The sequence below is a fragment of the Thalassophryne amazonica genome, chromosome 18, assembly GCF_902500255.1.
Source record: "Thalassophryne amazonica chromosome 18, fThaAma1.1, whole genome shotgun sequence".
NCBI lineage: Eukaryota > Metazoa > Chordata > Actinopteri > Batrachoidiformes > Batrachoididae > Thalassophryne > Thalassophryne amazonica.
In genome coordinates this window covers 70,372,401-70,396,634 of record NC_047120.1, presented here as the reverse complement: position 1 = coordinate 70,396,634, position 24,234 = coordinate 70,372,401, and the positions used below count along the sequence as shown (strand labels likewise).

At 43.3% G+C, this 24,234-nt stretch overlaps 1 protein-coding gene across 2 annotated transcripts in view; it reads left to right on the top strand.

Moving 5' to 3' along the window:
• Positions 1-15,958: 15,958 nt before the first annotated feature.
• Positions 15,959-24,234, top strand: part of unk (unk zinc finger) — a 32,679-nt gene continuing 24,403 nt past the window's right edge. Inside the window, exons 1-11 of one of the 2 annotated variants that reach the window (XM_034194544.1) lie at positions 15,959-16,205; positions 18,731-18,940; positions 19,268-19,444; positions 19,538-19,668; positions 21,803-21,938; positions 22,039-22,156; positions 22,249-22,333; positions 22,478-22,773; positions 22,940-23,005; positions 23,123-23,306; positions 23,392-23,493. In XM_034194544.1, the coding sequence (XP_034050435.1) occupies positions 16,054-16,205; positions 18,731-18,940; positions 19,268-19,444; positions 19,538-19,668; positions 21,803-21,938; positions 22,039-22,156; positions 22,249-22,333; positions 22,478-22,773; positions 22,940-23,005; positions 23,123-23,306; positions 23,392-23,493 (1,657 nt within the window). In that variant the 5' untranslated portion in view covers positions 15,959-16,053. The remainder of the gene's footprint in view (positions 16,206-18,730; positions 18,941-19,267; positions 19,445-19,537; positions 19,669-21,802; positions 21,939-22,038; positions 22,157-22,248; positions 22,334-22,477; positions 22,774-22,939; positions 23,006-23,122; positions 23,307-23,391; positions 23,494-24,234) is intronic. The other variant, XM_034194543.1, reaches the window with a different exon arrangement.

Below are 24,234 nucleotides of genomic sequence, written 5' to 3'. Positions count from 1 at the left end.
TCTCACTTTCCAAGATTTTATTAAACAATCTGGTTAGAAACTCTACTGCCATCTCTCCTAGACATTTCCATGCCTCCATTGGAATGTCATCTGGACCAACTGCCTTTCCACTCTTCATCCTCTTCATAGCAGCCCTCTCTTCTTCCTTACTAATCTCAATTACTTCCTGATTTACTCTCACCACATCATCCAGCTTTTTCTCTCACTCATTTTCTTTATTCATCAGCTCTTCAAAATATTCCCTCCACCTTCTCAGCACACACTCCTCACTTGTCAGCACATTACCATGTGCATCTCTTACCACCCTAACCTGCTGCACATCCTTTCCAGCTCTGTCCCTTTGTCTGGCCAATCGGTACAAGTCCTTTTCTCCTTCCTTACTATTCAACTTCTTGTACAGCTCGCAATATGCCTTTTCCTTCGCTTTTGCCACTTCTCTTTTCGCCTTACACCGCATCTCCTTGTACTCCCGTCTACTTTCTTCATCTCTACGACTATCCTAAAACTTTTTCGCCAACCTCTTTCTCCTTATACTTTTCTGGACCTCTTCATTCCACCACCAATTCTCCTTGTCTTCCTTCCACTGTCCAGATGTCATACCCAGTACTGTCCTAGCTGTCTCCCTCACCACATCTGCAGTACTTTTCCAGTTGTCCAAAATTGCTTCCCCTCCAACCAGTGCTTCTCTCACCTGCTCACTAAATTTCACACAATAGTCTTCCTCCTTCAGCTTCCACCATCTGATCCTTTGTTGAGCTCTCACTCTCTTCTTCTTCTTTACCTCTAAATTCATCCTACAAACAACCATCCTATGCTGTCTAACGACACTCTCTCCTGCCACCACCTTACAGTCTCTGATTTCTTTTAGCTTGCCTCTCCTATAAAGAATGTAGTCCACCTGTGTGCACCTTCCTCCACTCTTATGTTACCCTGTGCTCCTCCCTTTTCTTAAAGTAGGTATTCACCACAGCCATTTCCATCCTTTTTGCAAAATCAACTACTATCTGTCCTTCTCCATTCCTATCCTTGATACCATATCTACCCATTACTTCCTCATCACCTCTGTTCCCTTCACCAACATGCCCACTGAAGTCTGCTCCTATCACCACTCTTTCATGCTTGGGCACACTCTCCACCACCTCATCTAACACACTCCAGAAATCTTCTTTCTCCTTCACCTCACAACCTACCTGTGGGGCATATGCACTGATGATATTCATCATCACCCCTTCAATTTCCAACTTCACACTCATCACCCTGTCAGACACTCGCTTAACCTCCAATACACTTTTAACATACTCTTCCTTTAAAATGACCCCAACACCATTTCTCTTCCTGTCCTCACCATGGTACAACAACTTGTACCCACCGCTGATGCTCCTGCTCTTACTTCCCTTCCACTTGGTCTCTTGCACACACAATATGTCTACCTTTCTCCTCTCCATCATATCAGCCAGCTCTCTCCCTTTACCAGTCATACTACCAACATTCAAAGTCCCCACTCTCATTTCCACCCTTCTAGTTTTCTTCTTGTTTTCTTCTTGTTTGTGGAAATGTTCTCCTCGTCTTTGCCCAGCAGTAGCCCAATTTCCACCGGCACCCTGTTGGGCAGCAGCACCAGTGGCGGACGTTGTTAACCCGGGCCGCGACCGATCCGGTATGGAAATTTGATTCTTAGTCTGCATAGTTGGGTTGGCTTGTTTTATGCCGGGTGCCCTTCCTGACGCAACCCTCCTCATTTATCCGGGCTCAGGACCGGCACTCAGAATGTACTGGCTGCACACCCCATGTGGCTGACCAGAGCAATTATAAAGTTTCCAATTCACCTCACTTCATTGTCTTTAGATGTGGGAGGAAGCCAGAGTACCCGGGGGGAACCCACACAAACACAGGGAGAACATGTAAACTCCACATAGAAAAGACACAGGTGGGAATGGATCCAATGACCTTCTTGCTCTGAGGCAACTGTGCTACCCACGAATCCACCGTGCTTATGAATCAAAAAGATACAGATATCAGGGGTGGTGGCCAAGTGTTTAGTGCACTTGGTTTCAGTACAGAAAGTTCTTGGTTTGAACCCCACCCCTGCCACATTTCACTGAGTAATGTGATGTTGCATAGGAAGGGCATCTGCTGTACAACTTGTGCCAAATCAACATGCAGACCCACCTTGCACCTGCTGTAGCGACCCTGAGTGAAATCAAGGGAGCAGTCAAAGTGTAAATTTGTGTAAATTTTACAGAGAAAAATGACAATATCAGCATGGCCATGCCAATTCAACATGAAAAAGACCATCAAAATTACAGTTTTTTAAATTACAGCTTTAAACTGTTAAATTTACATACACTCAACAAAAATATAAACGCAACACTTTTGGTTTTGCTCCCATTTTGTATGACATGAACTCAAAGATCTAAAACTTTTTCCACATACACAATATCACCATTTCCCTCAAATATTGTTCACAAACCAGTCTAAATCTGTGATAGTGAGCACTTCTCATTTGCTGAGATAATCCATCCCACCTCACAGGTGTGCCATATCAAGATGCTGATTAGACACCATGATTAGTGCACAGGTGTGCCTTAGACTGCCCACAATAAAAGGCCACTCTGAAAGGTGCAGTTTTGTTTTACTGGGGGGGATACCAGTCAGTATCTGGTGTGACCACCATTTGCCTCATGCAGTGCAACACATCTCCTTCGCATAGAGTTGATCAGGTTGTCAATTGTGGCCTGTGGAATGTTGGTCCACTCCTCTTCAATGGCTGTGCGAAGTTGCTGGATATTGGCAGGAACTGGTACACGCTGTCGTATACGCCGGTCCAGAGCATCCCAAACATGCTCAGTGGGTGACATGTCCGGTGAGTATGCCAGCCATGCAAGAACTGGGACATTTTCAGCTTCCAAGAATTGTGTACAGATCCTTGCAACATGGGGCCGTGCATTATCCTGCTGCAACATGAGGTGATGTTCTTGGATGTATGGCACAACAATGGGCCTCAGGATCTCGTCACGGTATCTCTGTGCATTCAAAATGCCATCAATAAAATGCACCTGTGTTCTTCGTCCATAACAGACACCTGCCCATACCATAACTCCACCGCCACCATGGGCCACTTGATCCACAACATTGACATCAGAAAACCGCTCACCCACACGACGCCACACACGCTGTCTGCCATCTGCCTTGGACAGTGTGAACCGGGATTCATCCGTGAAGAGAACACCTCTCCAACGTGCCAAACGCCAGCGAATGTGAGCATTTGCCCACTCAAAGTCGGTTACGACGACGAACTGGAGTCGAGACCCCAATGAGGACGACGAGCATGCAGATGAGCTTCCCTGAGACGGTTTCTGACAGTTTGTGCAGAAATTCTTTGGTTATGCAAACCGATTGTTTCAGCAGCTGTCCGAGTGGCTGGTCTCAGACGATCTTGGAGGTGAACATGCTGGATGTGCAGGTCTGGGGCTGGTGTGGTTACACGTGGTCTGCGGTTGTGAGGCTGGTTGGATGAACTGCCAAATTCTCTGAAACGCCTTTGGAGATGGCTTATGGTAGAGAAATTAACATTCAATACACGAGCAACAGCTCTGGTTGACATTCCTGCTGTCAGCATGCCAATTGCACGCTCCCTCAAATCTTGCAACATCTGTGGCATTGTGCTGTGTGATAAAACAGCACCTTTCAGAGTGGCCTTTTATTGTGGGCAGTCTAAGGCACACCTGTGCACTAATCATGGTGTCAAATCAGCATCTTGATATGGCACACCTGTGAGGTGGGATGGATTATCTCAGCAAAGGAGAAGTGCTCACTATCACAGATTTAGACTGGTTTGTTAACAATATTTGAGGGAAATGGTGATATTGTGTATGTGGAAAAAGTTTTAGATCTTTGAGTTCATCTCATACAAAATGGGATCAAAACCAAAAGTGTTGCGTTTATATTTTTGTTGAGTGTAAATATGTATGTGTAAAATTATTTATATACTCATTGTAATTTTGACAGAATTCCCCTGGAAACCACAACTGACAGAATTTTTCTGTAAAAACTGGATTTTTTTTTTCAGTATAAAAACTGAATTTTATTTATTGTAAACCAAAACAACCCAAAGTAAACATCACACACATCACATTTGTCTGTTTATCTTTTATTTAAAAAAGAAAAAGTCACAGACAAGTAAAATAGTATATTGTTGGGCACCATGTCCGTGCGGACGGGTTACCTTGTCAAAACAATTTCAAATCATCAATAAACGTGATAGGTGGGACTTCTGACAGCACCCTGGGAATTTCACCCAGGGAATTCTCCAGTTTGAATAACTCCAACTCAAGACACGCAGGTTCGTTGCAAATGACAGAGAGCAAGTGGTTCACAATACAAAGAAAGAATTATTGATACAATTAATAATAAAGCTATTTAAAATGGCAATTCATTAATACTAATTAAAAAGAAGGACGTCAGTTCCCTTAACTGACCACTCGATGGCGCCAAAACGCCAAACAATCAATCAATCAATCAATTTTTTTTATATAGCGCCAAATCACAACAAACAGTTGCCCCAAGGCGCTTTATATTGTAAGGCAAGGCCATACAATAATTATGTAAAACCCCAACGGTCAAAACGACCCCCTGTGAGCAAGCACTTGGCTACAGTGGGAAGGAAAAACTCCCTTTTAACAGGAAGAAACCTCCAGCAGAACCAGGCTCAGGGAGGGGCAGTCTTCTGCTGGGACTGGTTGGGGCTGAGGGAGAGAACCAGGAAAAAGACATGCTGTGGAGGGGAGCAGAGATCGATCACTAATGATTAAATGCAGAGTGGTGCATACAGAGCAAAAAGAGAAAGAAACAGTGCATCATGGGAACCCCCCAGCAGTCTACGTCTATAGCAGCATAACTAAGGGATGGTTCAGGGTCACCTGATCCAGCCCTAACTATAAGCTTTAGCAAAAAGGAAAGTTTTAAGCCTAATCTTAAAAGTAGAGAGGGTGTCTGTCTCCCTGATCTGAATTGGGAGCTGGTTCCACAGGAGAGGAGCCTGAAAGCTGAAGGCTCTGCCTCCCATTCTACTCTTACAAACCCTAGGAACTACAAGTAAGCCTGCAGTCTGAGAGCGAAGCGCTCTATTGGGGTGATATGGTACTACGAGGTCCCTAAGATAAGATGGGACCTGATTATTCAAAACCTTATAAGTAAGAAGAAGAATTTTAAATTCTATTCTAGAATTAACAGGAAGCCAATGAAGAGAGGCCAATATAGGTGAGATATGCTCTCTCCTTCTAGTCCCCGTCAGTACTCTAGCTGCAGCATTTTGAATTAACTGAAGGCTTTTTAGGGAACTTTTAGGACAACCTGATAATAATGAATTACAATAGTCCAGCCTAGAGGAAATAAATGCATGAATTAGTTTTTCAGCATCACTCTGAGACAAGACCTTTCTGATTTTAGAGATATTGCGTAAATGCAAAAAAGCAGTCCTACATATTTGTTTAATATGCGCTTTGAATGACATATCCTGATCAAAAATGACTCCAAGATTTCTCACAGTATTACTAGAGGTCAGGGTAATGCCATCCAGAGTAAGGATCTGGTTAGACACCATGTTTCTAAGATTTGTGGGGCCAAGTACAATAACTTCAGTTTTATCTGAGTTTAAAAGCAGGAAATTAGAGGTCATCCATGTCTTTATGTCTGTAAGACAATCCTGCAGTTTAGCTAATTGGTGTGTGTCCTCTGGCTTCATGGATAGATAAAGCTGGGTATCATCTGCGTAACAATGAAAATTTAAGCAATACCGTCTAATAATACTGCCTAAGGGAAGCATATATAAAGTGAATAAAATTGGTCCTAGCACAGAACCTTGTGGAACTCCATAATTAACTTTAGTCTGTGAAGAAGATTCCCCATTTACATGAACAAATTGTAATCTATTAGACAAATATGATTCAAACCACCGCAGCGCAGTGCCTTTAATACCTATGGCATGCTCTAATCTCTGTAATAAAATTTTATGGTCAACAGTATCAAAAGCAGCACTGAGGTCTAACAGAACAAGCACAGAGATGAGTCCACTGTCCAAGGCCATAAGAAGATCATTTGTAACCTTCACTAATGCTGTTTCTGTACTATGATGAATTCTAAAACCTGACTGAAACTCTTCAAATAGACCATTCCTCTGCAGATGATCAGTTAGCTGTTTTACAACTACCCTTTCAAGAATTTTTGAGAGAAAAGGAAGGTTGGAGATTGGCCTATAATTAGCTAAGATAGCTGGGTCAAGTGATGGCTTTTTAAGTAATGGTTTAATTACTGCCACCTTAAAAGCCTGTGGTACATAGCCAACTAACAAAGATAGATTGATCATATTTAAGATCGAAGCATTAAATAATGGTAGGGCTTCCTTGAGCAGCCTGGTAGGAATGGGGTCTAATAAACATGTTGATGGTTTGGATGAAGTAACTAATGAAAATAACTCAGACAGAACAATCGGAGAGAAAGAGTCTAACCAAATACCGGCATCACTGAAAGCAGCCAAAGATAACGATACGTCTTTGGGATGGTTATGAGTAATTTTTTCTCTAATAGTTAAAATTTTGTTAGCAAAGAAAGTCATGAAGTCATTACTAGTTAAAGTTAATGGAATACTCAGCTCAATAGAGCTCTGACTCTTTGTCAGCCTGGCTACAGTGCTGAAAAGAAACCTGGGGTTGTTCTTATTTTCTTCAATTAGTGATGAGTAGAAAGATGTCCTAGCTTTACGGAGGGCTTTTTTATAGAGCAACAGACTCTTTTTCCAGGCTAAGTGAAGATCTTCTAAATTAGTGAGACGCCATTTCCTCTCCAACTTACGGGTTATCTGCTTTAAGCTACGAGTTTGTGAGTTATACCACGGAGTCAGACACTTCTGATTTAAAGCTCTCTTTTTCAGAGGAGCTACAGCATCCAAAGTTGTCTTCAATGAGGATGTAAAACTATTGACGAGATACTCTATCTCCCTTACAGAGTTTAGGTAGCTACTCTGCACTGTGTTGTTATATGGCATTAGAGAACATAAAGAAGGAATCATATCCTTAAACCTAGTTACAGCGCTTTCTGAAAGACTTCTAGTGTAATGAAACTTATTCCCTACTGCTGGGTAGTCCATCAGAGTAAATGTAAATGTTATTAAGAAATGATCAGACAGAAGGGAGTTTTCAGGGAATACTGTTAAGTCTTCTATTTCCATACCATAAGTCAGAACAAGATCTAAGATATGATTCAAGTGGTGGGTGGACTCATTTACTTTTTGAGCAAAGCCAATAGAGTCTAATAATAGATTAAATGCAGTGTTGAGGCTGTCATTCTCAGCATCTGTGTGGATGTTAAAATCGCCCACTATAATTATCTTATCTGAGCTAAGCACTAAGTCAGACAAAAGGTCTGAAAATTCACAGAGAAACTCACAGTAACGACCAGGTGGACGATAGATAATAACAAATAAAACTGGTTTTTGGGACTTCCAATTTGGATGGACAAGACTAAGAGACAAGCTTTCAAATGAATTAAAGCTCTGTCTGGGTTTTTGATTAATTAATAAGCTGGAATGGAAGATTGCTGCTAATCCTCCGCCCCGGCCCGTGCTACGAGCATTCTGACAGTTAGTGTGACTCGGGGGTGTTGACTCATTTAAACTAACATATTCATCCTGCTGTAACCAGGTTTCTGTTAGGCAGAATAAATCAATATGTTGATCAATTATTATATCATTTACCAACAGGGACTTAGAAGAGAGAGACCTAATGTTTAATAGACCACATTTAACTGTTTTAGTCTGTGGTGCAGTTGAAGGTGCTATATTATTTTTTTTTTTGGAATTTTTATGATTAAATAGATTTTTGCTGGTTATTGGTGGTCTGGGAGCAGGCACCGTCTCTACGGGGATGGGGTAATGAGGGGATGGCAGGGGGAGAGAAGCTGCAGAGAGGTGTGTAAGACTACAACTCTGCTTCCTGGTCCCAACCCTGGATAGTCACGGTTTGGAGGATTTAAGAAAATTGGCCAGATTTCTAGAAATGAGAGCTGCTCCATCCAAAGTGGGATGGATGCCGTCTCTCCTAACAAGACCAGGTTTTCCCCAGAAGCTTTGCCAATTATCTATGAAGCCCACCTCATTTTTTGGACACCACTCAGACAGCCAGCAATTCAAGGAGAACATGCGGCTAAACATGTCACTCCCGGTCCGATTGGGGAGGGGCCCAGAGAAAACTACAGAGTCCGACATTGTTTTTGCAAAGTTACACACCGATTTAATGTTAATTTTAGTGACCTCCGATTGGCGTAACCGGGTGTCATTACTGCCGACGTGAATTACAATCTTACCAAATTTACGCTTAGCCTTAGCCAGCAGTTTCAAATTTCCTTCAATGTCGCCTGCTCTGGCCCCCGGAAGACAATTGACTATGGTTGCTGGTGTCGCTAACTTCACATTTCTCAAAACAGAGTCGCCAATAACCAGAGTTTGATCCTCGGCGGGTGTGTCGCCGAGTGGGGAAAAACGGTTAGAGATGTGAACGGGTTGGCGGTGTACACGGGGCTTCTGTTTAGGGCTACGCTTCCTCCTCACAGTCACCCAGTCAGCCTGCTTTCCCGACTGCTCGGGATCTGCCAGGGGGGAACTAACGGCGGTTAAGCTACCTTGGTCTGCACCGACTACAGGGGCCTGGCTAACTGTAGAATTTTCCACGGTGCGGAGCCGAGTCTCCAATTCGCCCAGCCTGGCCTCCAAAGCTACGAATAAGCTACACTTATTACAAGTACCGTTACTGCTAAAGGAGGCCGAGGAATAACTAAACATTTCACACCCAGAGCAGAAAAGTGCGGGAGAGACAGGAGAAGCCGCCATGCTAAATCGGCTAAGAGCTAGTAGCTACGCTAAGCTAGCGGATTCCTAAAAACACGCAAAGTGAATAATGTGTAAATAATTTATAGGTGATTCAGCAGAAGGAGTGCTTTAGTTAAGGCACGTAAAGATTACACTGGGAAACAAATCGTAATCTAGATAACTAGATCAATCTAACTGCGCAGAGTAAACAGCTAACAGATACAGAAAAACACCGCTGTGCTCCGGAACAGGAAGTGATACAATACCGCAGTGAGAGCCAACCACCAGTAGAGGCCTAAACAGGCGCCTCTCAGCTGAACGCCAGAGAAAGGCAGCCGCGACTTCTTCCACGACTCGGGCCAGTCTATGATCATCACCGTCACTCCACTGCAGTCCGGTCTGTCAGCCCCGAACCGCACAGCACCCAGCCAAAGAATCACCACGGCGACGGAGTGTCGCACAGCCTGCCGTCAAACATACAGCTGGTGAAACTAACGCACGGGTGGAGTGAGCAGTGAGGATGGGGGTGTCAGCAGCAGGGGGCCAGTCTGCTGGCTGAAAATAATAATAATAATAAAAACCTCCCTCATTGGGAAATTGCCCTTGTAATGTGAATTAACATAAGTTCATGGCACGCAGTTCATATTCTCGTGGCCATCAGCAAGACCAGTGATGCCGGTAACGCGTTACTCTAATCTGACCACTTTTTTTAGTAACGAGTAATCTAACGCGTTAATCTTTCCAAATCAGTAATCAGATTAAAGTTACTTCTCCAAGTCACTGTGCGTTACTATTATTTTTCATTGTAGGTCGATAACAGCATTAAACTTGGTCTGTGGGCAGGAGGTCGGGGTTCGACTGAACTGCACTTTTTTGCAGCTACTCGACTCGTCGTCACCTCTTAAAGCGCGGTGATCAGCACACCTGCACTGAACTTTACAAAGACATTTTTATACTTTTTTTCCTCCTTTATAATTCTGAGCTGAGCCGCTCTGTATCTGGTCGTTAAAAACAGCTGATCCTCCGCGACGCGTCAACAACTAACACTATTTTCCACTCAAATGCACCTAAACTCTCTGAGGACCACATGATGTGAAAACGCAATAAAACTTTCTTACCTGTAAATCTGGTCCTGTTTTCTGCATAAATAAATGTTATCCATTCTTTGTGCTCAAATGCCAAAGCAGGGGCGAATCCAGATGGAATGGGGGCGTGGGGCAGGGATGCCCCCCCACAACACCCCTAGATTAAAGGTGCAATTTTGAAGCCGTTTTTTACTACAACTAATATTGCTTAAAATAATAATAATTTCGACAAGTAAAATGTTTAGAGAGAATTTAAATGTTAGAAAAATGTTAGAATTTAATAGTTACCTTTATAAACAATGTAGGCTCGAAATTGCAAGTTTTACTGTTACAGTGCTGTCAACAGTTAAATATGAGGTCAAGAAAGACGTCTTTATTTTACTTTTTATAAAACAAGTATTTATTTTCATTGAAGTCAAGAAAGGGTGAATATAAAGTGAGTTTTGGCAAAACAGGTATTGTCATGTTGAGGTGGCAGAGGGTTGTTGTCGGCAGCTGGGAAAAGTAACTAAAAAAGTAACTAGTAATCTAACTTAGTTACTTTTACAATTGAGTAATCAGTAAAGTAACTAAGTTACTTTTTCAAAGTAACTGTGGCAACACTGAGCAAGACAAGCTTTATTTATTTTTTAATTGAACACAATAAAACATCCATCCATCCATCCATTTTCTTCCGCTTTATCCGGAGTCAGGTCGCAGGGGCAGCAGCTCAAGCAAAGCCGCCCAGACCTCCCGATCCACACACACCTCCTCCAGCTCCTCCGGGGGAAGCCAAAGGCGTTCCCAAGCCAGCCGAGAGATGTAGTCCCTCCAGCGTGTCCTGGGTCTTCCCCGGGGCCTCCTCCCAATGGGACGTGCCCGGAACACCTCTCCGGCAAGGCGTCCTGGGGGCATCCGGAAAAGATGCCCAAGCCACAATAAAACAATATAGAAAAAACATACATCTTCTGGTAGAGACTATACACTTTCACTATAAGAATGTTCCATGATGCATAACACAAAATGGCTGACGCACATCCAAAATGTCCTTGTAACTATCTGGTCTTAACCTAACTTCTTTTCAAAATGGCTGATGCACAAAATGTCTATCAGATCTTTTTTTTACAACTGTCTAATTGATAAAACCATCTGATCTTTTTATAGATGTTTAATTGATAAAACCAATCAGCATGATGGAACACTCTGTTTTATTGTGTGACACTAACATTACAGCCATAAACACACACTATAAGATTTTTATATAACAACCATGAACATTTTCACCTCACTTTGCAGCCATCTCACACAGACACTGATTCAAGCCAGGTTAAGGACCACCCATATGGGGGTGGCGTAGGCTGAAAGAACAGGGAGGGAAGAGTGGAAATCTGGGTTCTTTGTTTGAGGTGTTTGTATGTGAGGTGGTCAAAATCTCCACTCTGAGATGACTTTCTGTATCAGTGTAACAACTCTTTCAATGCAACATCTAAACTTTGAAGTCTGTTTCCTGTCCAGTTCTTTTTGGAGATCACTCACCGTGATAAAAGAAGCTAGGACATACAATAAAAGTGCTGTCAAAATACAAATCAAATCAAATCAATTTTATTTATATAGCGCCAAATCACAACAAACAGTTGCCCCAAGGCGCTTTATATTGTAAGGCAAAAGCCATACAATAATTACAGAAAAACCCCAACGGTCAAAACGACCCCTATGAGCAAGCACTTGGCGACAGGGGAAGGAAAAACTCCCTTTTAACAGGAAGAAACCTCCAGCTGAACCAGGCTCAGGGAGGGGCAGTCTTCTGCTGGGACTGGTTGGGGCTGAGGGAGAGAACCAGGAAAAAGACATGCTGTGGAGGGGAGCAGAGATCAATCACTAATGATTAAATGCAGAGTGGTGCATACAGAGCAAAAAGAGAAAGAAACACTCAGTGCATCATGGGAACCCCCCAGCAGTCTAAGTCTATAGCAGCATAACTAAGGGATGGTTCAGGGTCACCTGATCCAACCCTAATTATAAGCTTTAGCAAAAAGGAAAGTTTTAAGCCTAATCTTAAAAGTAGAGAGGGTGTCTGTCTCCCTGATCCGAATTGGGAGCTGGTTCCACAGGAGAGGAGCCTGAAAGCTGAAGGCTCTGCCTCCCATTCTACTCTTAAAAACCCTAGGAACTACAAGTAAGCCTGCAGTCTGAGAGCGAAGCGCTCTATTGGGGTGATATGGTACTACGAGGTCCCTAAGATAAGATGGGCCCTGATTATTCAAAACCTTATGATTGAAGCAGCAGGACCTTCGTGGCCGGGACGACGGTGGGGGATCGAACCCACGCGGCTCGCACCAAAAGACCGTTCCTCTACCAGGTCACTCAAAGGGGAACTCCCCGTTAGCCAAGCAAGCGGGAACGTCTTTTCAATTGGGACCCGGGACTTTCATCCCGCTACACATCTCCCCACCATTTTTGACTTCGTCCCGAAGTCACAGGTGCATGTTAGCATACACTGTGATCCACATCCTGTTCGTGACGCCAGATTGAAGCAGCAGGACCGTCGTGGCCGGGACAACGGTGGGGAATCGAACCCACGCGGCTCGCACCAAAAGACCATTCCTCTACCAGGTCAGCCAAAGGGGAACTCCCCGTTAGCCAAGCAAGCGGGAACGTCTTTTCAATTGGGACCCGGGACTTTCATCCCGCTACATAAGTAAGAAGAAGAATTTTAAATTCTATTCTGGAGTTAACAGGGAGCCAATGAAGAGAAGCCAATATGGGTGACATATGCTCTCTCCTTCTAGTCCCCGTCAGTACTCTAGCTGCAGCATTTTGAATTAACTGAAGGCTTTTCAGGGAACTTTTAGGACAACCTGATAATAATGAATTACAATAGTCCAGCCTAGAGGAAATAAATGCATGAATTAGTTTTTCAGCATCACTCTGAGACAAGACCTTTCTAATTTTAGAGATATTGCGCAAATGCAAAAAAGCAGTCCTACATATTTGCTTAACATGCACATTGAAGGACATATCCTGATCAAAAATGACTCCAAGATTTCTCACAGTATTACTGGAGGTCAGGGTAATGCCATCCAGAGTAAGGATCTGGTTAGACACCATGTTTCTAAGATTTGTGGGGCCAAGTACAATAACTTCAGTTTTATCTGAATTTAAAAGCAGGAAATTAGAGGTCATCCAGGTCTTTATGTCTCAAAGCGAAATATAAAGTAAGAATTACAAAACAAAAAGAAGAAACTAAATGCAAGGACTGAGGAAGAAAAATCTTGCGTATAATTCAAATAATCACGAAACGAGATATATCTCCACAGATCTTTCCAGCTATTTTTGTTGGAGCAGCAAGACAAGCTGGCTATACAAAGCGACAAGTTCCGAAGCTCGGTTCGGCCCCAGCATACTCGTGGGTCGAGGCACATTCGACGTGCTGGTTAAAAGTTATAAATGGTTTCCGCTGACACCCCCATCCTCCAAATGCACACTCAACCTGTGCGTTAGTCTCACCCACATTGAGCAGCGCACAGCCAACGACAGCTCCCACAGAGGTCTCTGTCCTTAAGGGAACGCGGAAGTGAACACGTCCAAACACCTGCAATCAATCTCCAGTGAGGGAGAGAGAGAAGAGCGCTCTCTACCTTCCTTTATGCAAACACTCTCGTATACCGATTGGCTGCACTCAACCCACCATCTGAAAATCATCACCCATCTTGCTACAATCCACCCCCACATATTGAATCGTTGCCCCAACGATGGAACAACCTAAACCATTCCAACCCACAGCCTAATTTGTACCACCTACATTACACAGGGCCAGAAGGACCCAAACGCACTGCAGACCACGGAAGATGATTAACATTAGAATGATGACCCGCAGTGGCCCTAGTTGTCTGCCAAATTGCAACTCCTTCAATAGTAGGGAGGGAAGAAGTGCTAGACTCCACAGAAGCAGAATCCACCAGCAAAGATGGCACACCAACCACTGGGTCCGTCGATGGACTCAAATGCGGAGGAGCAGGTAAACTCACAACCTCCACGACCTCTAACTGAGGGGCTGATTGGGTCACCACTTCCCCCAAAACCGGAGAAGACATGGGGTCCTCAGACCCTGACACCAACCATCCACCATTACACCACTACCTGTCCTCTGATGACTCCGCTGGGGGCAGAGAAGGCTCCATTGAGGGTGGAGAAAGGACCACAGCCTCATCAGGGGAACCGACACCTACCGCCGCCTTCAACAAAGAGCAATGAATCTGCTTGGCCCTGGTTAAATCATCTTTACGGGGAACTGTATAAATCGTTCTCGCCTCCTGTGATGCCCTCAGGACACGGTACATCACAGATGACCACTGATCCTGGATCTTATGACGCCCCATATCCCAATATCTCGCAACCAGACCAACTGGCCCTCCTTCAGAAGAACATCACGGACATGCTGATCATGATCTTTCTTGCAGTGCCACTCCACTGCCAAAGCAGCACCCAGGTTGGCTGCAACACCCGTTTGCACTCCTCCTTATCAGGACCCCTTTTGCATTCCCAGAACACCAAAGCCTCCTGATTAACTGAATGGAGCTGTAATTCACCATGTTACGCTCAGTGGGCCTTAATCCATGGCTCGCATAAGCGATCGGCCTAACTTTACCATCCTGTTCCTGGGACAACACTGCTCCCAGCCCCTCATAGCTAGCATCCACCTCCAAAACAAATGGGATGTTAAAATCACTATATGCCAGCACGGGTGCAGAGGTAAGTTTAGCTTTCAGTGCCTCTATGTCCACATTCCTCTGTCCAATGACCCAAAACTGGTTGATCCGCCCGACTGAGTTTCACCCCAGCCAACTCAGCTACCAACTTATGCAGGGGTGCTGCTAACCTTGCAAAATCTTCTACAAACCGGTGGTAGTAGCTGGTAAAGCCCAAAAAAGAATGCAGTTCCAAAAGTGTGGCCGGAGCTGGCCAATGGGCAACCACCTCTACTTTACCAGGTCGGTAGCAACACCCTTATCGGAGATGGCATGCCACAAATAATGCACTTCCTGCTAGAAAAAGGCCCGCTTCTTGAGTTTCACCTTTAACCCCTCGTGCTGTGAACACTCCAGTACCACCCTCAACCTGTCAAGATATTGCTCAAAGGTAGAGGAAAAAATCACCAAATCATCCAAATACAACAATAAAGACAGACACTGGTAGTCACCAAAAATCCTGTCCATCAATCTCTGAAAGGTACCAGGAGCATTGCACAGCCCAAAGGGCACACGGTTCCACTCAAACAAACCAAAAAGTGTGCAAACTCACAATTCACACCTCCTCTAAAGTGCCAACCATAGCCCGGGGACATAGCCACACATCCATGGACCCCACATTCACCACCAGCTGAAAGTCATTAAGGTCACCCATCTCGCTACACATGCATTAAATGTTATCAAAAGATTATGAAACTGATGTTTTTTATATCATGTACTGAACAACCAGTATACTGTTATTTTTGTCTGGGAGCAGGGGGAAATCGTTTATAAGCGCTGCCCTGAGTCAGTGCGCTCCCGCGCCGGCTCCTACAGGCTGATTACTATTAGCTCCTGTCAGTTTTCTATTGGTTCCTGTTGGCTCCTTCCAGTTCCTGTTGGCTCCTTTTGGTTCCTGTCAGTGTTTAATCGCACACTGTCAGGGCGCGGAGTTATAAAATGTGAAACGTTGAATATTTTGCCACTGTCTTACTTGATATTTTATGGTCTGAAATCTCACATGGTTAACCGGTTACAGAACAAATGTAATTGGATTAGAATATTATTTATTACTACTTATTACTGTTGATTGTTTACATGTTTATTTTTTATTTTTGTTTATGTTTTTATTTTTGTATTTGCTGTCATTGAGGACCACATGTATTATGTATTATCCTCTGTTTTATTTGTACTTGTTATTGTACAAGTACGAATTCTGCCAAATAAATCCATGACTTAAAAAAACCGAACTACATATCCCACAGTTCTGTGCTGTTTGCGTTCGTCTACTTCCTGTTTTCACGCGCATGCGCACATCGTTGTAGAATGCGACGGATTTCGAAGCTAGTAAAAGTAGCTAGCCACTAAGCTAAAAACAAGACGCTACAAGCTGGTTTAAAAAATGTCTAAAGCACATTCACAGTCCTCGTCGTCTTCGGCTGCGACGACCACCGGAGGACCTTCTTCCTCCTCGTCTTCGTCTTCGTCCGCAGGAGGCTCGACTTCTCCCGCAACCGTCTTAAACGTACAACCCGAGAAACCTCAACATTACACGTACGTAGCCTGCTAGCTGGACGAGCTAGCTCAGTGTACACAATCTCACGTGTGGCTGTGTGTGCGAACTCAAGTTAGCCTGTATTTACGAAAAGAGAAAGCGCACGGAAAACGACATCTTGCTTTAAACACTTGAACTAAGTATGTTGAGTGAGAATGTCAAGAATAAGTGGAGCAGGTGTCGATAAAGAGGCCTGAGCTGAGTGTGTGAAGTTAATGTGGGCGTGAATGTTCTACAGACTGAAGTCGAACCAAACATCTTCCAGACTCATTTGCATACAAAAACTACTTAAGACAACCTGAATTGATTTTGGAATTATTACAATAACTAAGCATGGCTTGTATTTAAGTTCAGCTGCACTCTGCTTGTATTAGTTTAATAAGTAAATAATCAATCAATCAATCAATCTTTTTATATAGCGCCAAATCACAACAAACAGTTGCCCCAAGGCGCTTTATATTGTAAGGCAAGGCCATACAATAATTATGTAAAACCCCAACGGTCAAAACGACCCCCTGTGAGCAAGCACTTGGCTACAGTGGGAAGGAAAAACTCCCTTTTAACAGGAAGAAACCTCCAGCAGAACCAGGCTCAGGGAGGGGCAGTCTTCTGCTGGGACTGGTTGGGGCTGAGGGAGAGAACCAGGAAAAAGACATGCTGTGGAGGGGAGCAGAGATCGATCACTAATGATTAAATGCAGAGTGGTGCATACAGAGCAAAAAGAGAAAGAAACAGTGCATCATGGGAACCCCCCAGCAGTCTACGTCTATAGCAGCATAACTAAGGGATGGTTCAGGGTCACCTGATCCAGCCCTAACTATAAGCTTTAGCAAAAAGGAAAGTTTTAAGCCTAATCTTAAAAGTAGAGAGGGTGTCTGTCTCCCTGATCTGAATTGGGAGCTGGTTCCACAGGAGAGGAGCCTGAAAGCTGAAGGCTCTGCCTCCCATTCTACTCTTACAAACCCTAGGAACTACAAGTAAGCCTGCAGTCTGAGAGCGAAGCGCTCTATTGGGGTGATATGGTACTACGAGGTCCCTAAGATAAGATGGGACCTGATTATTCAAAACCTTATAAGTAAGAAGAAGAATTTTAAATTCTATTCTAGAATTAACAGGAAGCCAATGAAGAGAGGCCAATATGGGTGAGATATGCTCTCTCCTTCTAGTCCCCGTCAGTACTCTAGCTGCAGCATTTTGAATTAATTGAGGGCTTTTTAGGGAACTTTTAGGACAACCTGATAATAATGAATTACAATAGTCCAGCCTAGAGGAAATAAATGCATGAATTAGTTTTTCAGCATCACTCTGAGACAAGACCTTTCTGATTTTAGAGATACTGCGTAAATGCAAAAAAGCAGTCCTACATATTTGTTTAATATACGCTTTGAATGACATATCCTGATCAAAAATGACTCCAAGATTTCTCACAGTATTACTAGAGGTCAGGGTAATGCCATCCAGAGTAAGGATCTGGTTAGACACCATGTTTCTAAGATTTGTGGGGCCAAGTACAATAACTTCAGTTTTATCTGAGTTTAAAAGCAGGAAATTAGAGGTCATCCATGTCTTTATGTCTGTAAGACAATCCTGCAGTTTAGCTAATTGGTGTGTGTCCTCTGGCTTCATGGATAGATAAAGCTGGGTATCATCTGCGTAACAATGAAAATTTAAGCAATACCGTCTAATAATACTGCCTAAGGGAAGCATGTATAAAGTGAATAAAATTGGTCCTAGCACAATAATATGTAATAATATAATAATAATAATAGTAATAATATAAACTGATTAATGAATTCACTGTTTATGAAAGGCATCAGGGGACTGATGTACACTCTGTACACACCATGATGGAAATGTACAAGTAAAAAAAAAAACATGCCTGATTTTTTTATTTTTGTGACTTCATTATGAAGTCAATCATACCAATCGATCACAAACATTTTGTTGATCAATATGTTTTAGATCATCCATCTAGGCTTTTTGGTTGTTGAGATACAAAAGTGTTTTTCAGATCACATTTTCCTTGATCTTTGACCAAACAAAGTCTAATCACTTTTAGGGTAATATTCCTACCAAGTTTGATCCATTTAGGCTTCTTGGTTGCTGAGATAAAAAAAAAGAGATGTTTTTCAGATTGTGGTTTCCTTAACCTTGATCTTGAGCCAAACTACTCCAGAATTGAATCACTTTCAGGTATCTATTCAAGTAATATTCCCACTGAATTTGATCCATCTAGGCTTCTTGGATGCTGAGAAATACAAAACAAATGTTTTTAAGACCATGTTTTCCTTGGCCTTGATCTTTAAGCGAACTACTCCAAAATCGAATCACCATTAAATATCTATCCAAGTAATAGTCCTGCCAAATTTGAAGGAAATCCGTCCAGCCATTTTTGAGTCATCTTGTCCACAGTCACATGCACACACTTGTGAAAACAATATCCTGCTTGGCCAGCGCACAGTGTAATGACATTAAACAATTATCAAACCCTTCCCGTCTCCCCCATTTCTTTTTTCTCTTCCAGATATCTAAAGGAGTTCAGAACTGAGCAGTGCCCTTTGTTTGTGCAGCATAAATGTACACAGCATCGGCCCTTTTCCTGTTTCCATTGGCACTTCTTGAACCAACGGCGCCGCAGGCCCATCCGCAGACGGGACGGGACCTTCAACTACAGCCCAGATGTATACTGTACTAAATACGATGAAGGAACAGGCACCTGCCCCGATGGAGACGAGTGAGTGTGCAACAGATCCCAGTGTTGTACAAGACCGTGCATCTCAATCTTGTAGTAAACTACACAAAAAGTGGGCAACAATGATTATTTTTGCAATTGATCATTCAGTCTATAAATTGCTGGGAAGTTTGCAGAGAATGTGAATTTTAGTTTTGACGAAAATAACATTTTCAAGTCACTTGTTTGTCTGCGCAGTTGTCTGAAACTGAAATCCGGTAGATTTACAAAACTCTGCAAACATGTAATCCAGTTGGAACCTGCTGATGACCTGCACGTCCACCTGTTTCTGTCTACGCTCTGAGTGTGTATTGTTGGTGTGTGTTCCAGATGCCCCTTCCTACATCGGACTGCTGGGGACACAGAACGCAGATATCACCTTCGCTACTATAAGACAGGCTCGTGTATCCATGAAACGGATGCAAAAGGCCACTGTAGCAAGAACGGCTCCCACTGTGCTTTTGCACATGGGTCACATGACTTACGTAGTCCTGTTTACGACATCAGGTCCAACAGATAGTATAACTGTAGCACTTAACCAGCTGTCGTTTGTCATTGATGGTTTTCTGTAGCTGTGTGTCTGTGTACGCTGTCCTACAGGGAGGTGCAGGTGATGGAGTCTCAGGGAGGCTCCGGGGCTGCAGAGGGAAGCGGAGCAGACGGACAGTCAGGACAGGCTGCCAGCACCGCCCTCATAGAGAAGATCCTGAGTGAAGAACCACGCTGGCAAGGTAACCCACTGCTGCTATAACTAGAGCCTGACTGATAACAGATTTTGGGAGTGTATGGGCGGGGGGGTACTAATATTGCTGATACACATAAAAAATAATGGCATTGAAAATAAATCTCAATCTCAAACCCTGATTAGAAAGAAATGTAATTGAGGCCTGATGTTTTTCAGTTTAAACATGAACTTTATTATAAATACCATGTTTTCCAGAGTATAATCACTCCTGTCAAAAAATGCCTCTTGAAGAGGGAAAAAACTGTGTATAAGTCAGAGAGCTGTTTAATTTAGGATTTAATTTGGGATTTTTGTGCATTGTAATGTATTTTTTTTTTAATGACATTTATTCTCTTATTATTGGAGTTTGTTATTTATTGTTTTGATCCCTGGGAAAGTTCTACATAAATAGTTATTATAATTACTGTTATTAATAACAAACTGTGAATTTTCAGTACAGGGTTCTAGCTAGTGCAAACTTGCGTTACAGCCCGTTACGCTATAATTTTGGACCGTTGCACTTATTTTCAATACAGTGTCTATAATCAACCATTTCTGCAGCGCGACTCCAGTTTGAAGCGTGAATCGAAGCAATGATTCAATTCAATGGCTCGTGGCTCTTTGATTCGCTGCTCTTCAGAAGAGGTAAGTCCGCTTCTTAACCCCTCTGAAAGCCATTAAAATATCATGAGTCACTTTTGTGTGGATTAAAGTCACTAACTGGGACTCTGGTCTTGTTGCAGTCGAGAAATGAGAATCGTCCTCTGTTCCGTTGTCACATGTTCAAATGCTGCGCGGCTCTGTGCTGAGACAGAGTCCGCTCAGATTTAATACCTTCAAAACGAATTGCCGCTTTAAATAAAATGACACCTCTTACAAATGTTGCAATACAGACAAACTACAATAGACTGAAACGTTTTTTCCTCCCAAAATGAGACATCCTGGATTCTTTATAAACCTGACCTGCAGCACAGCTGCAAGAGCTCAGCTCATAAGTATGGAAAGACATTCATGCCAATAATAATGTCTGAAAGGAAATGCTTTTGACAAAAACTAATGGATTTTATTTCTGTTTATGTCCAGAGATCAAGGATCCACGATGTAGAGTTTATTATGTCCAGAGTTTAAGGATCCAGTAACCAATTTCATATTTATTTACTTTAAGACTCAATAAAATGTTGTTCAATTTCAATTTAATCAGCTTATAAAGTGCCAAATTACAACAAAAGCCGTCTCAAGGTGCCTCACACAGAACAGTTCAACATAAAAAAATTTAAATAAATAAATAAAAATAAAAAAATCAAATACCTTATTAAAAACAGAAGTAAAAGAATAAATCATAACAAAATAAAAACTACTCATAAGAAAGAGAATAAAAATAGGTTTTAAGTCTTGACTTAAAAATGTCCACGGACTCAGACTGCCTCACTGAGGGCCATGTACTGGCTAACCCAGAATGAGATTGTCCACTCAACAAACTTTCCCAGCCTTATGGACATGATGAAGGGACTTGGGCTGTCGTACCTGTCTTTTCTCCTTTGGGTACCCCTAGAATGGCCAATTTTTAGCTTGAATTTTCAAAAGCTGCCCCCCTTCCGCACCGTTCCCCCCACCCGCCACCCCCCGGTCTCAAACACACTGCGACTTGCACTCTGGAAAATACAGTAAATATAAATCTAACCAGCAACCACTCTATGTCACGCTGCCATCGCTGTCATTGGCGGTCGCCGTGTCGCATCAGTCAGCTTTTGCATAAAATAGACTACCGTGTTATCTGGAGTATGTGTCATGTTATTTATTTTTTAATACTTTTTTGAGAGCTGCTGTGACTTGTATACCAAAAAAAAAAAAAAAAAATCACACCTTTGTCATTATAATAATAATTCTAATATTTATTTATATCTGACATTCCCAGGAATCAAAGCACTAAACAAATTAAACTCTAATAATAAAATAATAAATGCCAATAATGAGAACTACACGACAGCAGTCCACAGAAATCCTGAATCAAACAGTTGATAATACAGAAAAAAGGTGCGATTTACATGCAGGAAAATACGGTACTACTTTGTTTTGGCCTTGGAGGCAGATTATTTTAATCTGATAATCTCACTGCGTGTCTCTGCATTATGGCTCTTCAGATAACAACTATGTGCTGTCACACTACAAGACTGAGCTGTGTAAGAAGCCGCCTCGTCTGTGCCGCCAAGGTTACGCCTGCCCGTACTATCACAATAGCAAAGACCGAAGGCGCAGCCCACACAAGCACAAATACAGGTGACGAGTCCCATGGGGGAAGGAGGGGGTCAGTGAACGACACTCTTATGTTCTTGTGGAAGACTTGGATTAAATGTCTGGTGTTCTTTGGCTGATGCAGAGCGTTGCCGTGTCCAGCTGTGAAACAGAGCGAGGAGTGGGGAGACCCCAGTAAATGTGAGGGAGCAGAGGGCTGCCAGTACTGTCACACACGTACAGAGCAGCAGTTTCATCCAGAGGTCCGTCTGCTGCAGCACGCTGTGTACACGGTGTGAGTCAACTACAAACGTGTGATGAATGAATGAATGAGTTTTTTTTATTTGTGTCACAGATCTATAAATCCACAAAGTGTAATGACATGCAGCAGTGTGGCAGCTGCCCCAGAGGACCCTTTTGTGCCTTTGCTCATGTAGAAAGTAAGGACCCATAATGCACCTGGGTGCCCTCATCCACAGCCATTTGATTAATTTTACAAGTTGACATTTTGTTGTTGCTTTTGTTTTCTTTCTTTCTTTCTGTGTGCGGTCATGATGTCCTATCTACTGTTTGCTCTCCTCCAGAGCCCTTTGTTCCTGAGGAGCCGTCATTCCACACCGCCGGCTCCCCTCCACCCTCCAGACCTCCAGACCCCCTTCCTGCCCAGGAGGCTCCCTCGAGTCCCATTGGGCCGGGACCAGGGTCTGTTTCTCTTCCAGACCCCTTCTCCCCCTCTGCGGGATCGTGTGCGTCAGAGAAGGGGCTGCTGGGTAACGTTTTGTCTCTGTGCGAGGATGTGAGCACAGGAGGAGAGCCGCTGTCTCCCTGGGCCAGAGAGGGAGGCTACGGCAGGGCGCCTGGGTTTGAGAGGGAGGATCAGGTGAGCAGAAGAGAATTGTGAAGAGTGAAGTTAGGACAGAGAAGGATGATAAATAAAAAGGTTTAAACTACTTGTATTGTAGGCAAACAAGGAAGTGGTCATCTTCACTGACGTTTCTGTTTTTTTGCTGCGTTTTGATGACTCTCTAACTGGTCTGTGGTTGCAGGCCAAGCAGCGGAGTTTTGCTCTGGAGCAGCGCAGCAGAGAAATGGCATCGGCTCAAAGCAAACAGGTAGAAATGTTATTTGTGATGCTGTTGAGCTTTAGCCTGCGTTTCCTCTCAGCACTGTAATGCTGCTGCAGGGTCGTACACCTAATCACCTTCTCCACCTTCTTCTCTCTGCTTCAGGACTTGTTAGTGTTCCTGCCGGTGGGCAGCCCTCTGAGTTTGTCCTCCAGTATCCCCTCGAGTCTGGCCGCCACCCCGCCCAGCCCCGCCCCTCTTGTGCCCCCAGGACTGGGCATACCTTCAGGCATGAATGCTAATGCTCTGCCTTTTTATCCCACGAGTGAAACTGTGGAATCAGTTGTTGGTACGTCAGCATGCGACAGTTCTGAATGCAGAATGGATGGAAAAGAAACCAAAGCTGATGAAGTGCTCTGGTGTGTCTCTCTTAGAATCAGCTCTGGATGATCTTGACCTGAATGACTTTGGTGTGTCGGCGTTGGAGAGGAGTTTGGAGAGCAGCTCGGCGCTGCCCAGTGTGGGAGTGATGCTCGGTAAAAACACAAAGACAACTTCATGCAGTGTCTCTATTCTGCTTTCACGTTGGCTTTTTATGCAGCACGTTTTAAGATTTACAGTGATCGTGTGGTTTCACCGCGTTCTCACAGCAAGTGGTACTTGTGCCCGAGTACGAAAGTTAAACCTTGTTGCACTTTGCTCACTCCGTCACGCTCATGTTTTGTGCTCAAACACAACATTTGAGTCATTAATCCCCCCTCCCCCCTTCCATTTTTATGACATGTGGTCTCAATTAAAAACAAAAAAGGTCGCTGCATAAAGAAGCAGAGATCAGAATCGATTAGATGCTATCTGTTGATGCCATTATCAATTCTGATTTACAGTACGATTTTTTTGTTTTTTTTAACCAATTCCTGATCGTGTGTGTATAAAAATTTAGATCTACACCAGTCTTCAGCATCAGAGCAGCTGTTGTCCTTGTTGCTTGATACAGAATTTGGCATCAAGTAGTCGCGTCTGATATTTCAGGACATGCTCACTTTTGCAAGACTGAACTGTCAGAGTCTGATAGTGGCGGGCGATATGTCCTAGGGTTAACGTCACGGTATCTTTCAGTTTTTGACAGTGTAATAATCATGGTATTACAAGTTCTGCATGCTATGACCCCTTTTAATAATGATCTTTTATTCATGAGAAAAAAAATTGAACCTGGGCTGTTTTCTTTTTCAGATTTGCTCCTTCAAAGTTAAACTGTCTGAAAAATGTAACTTAAACGA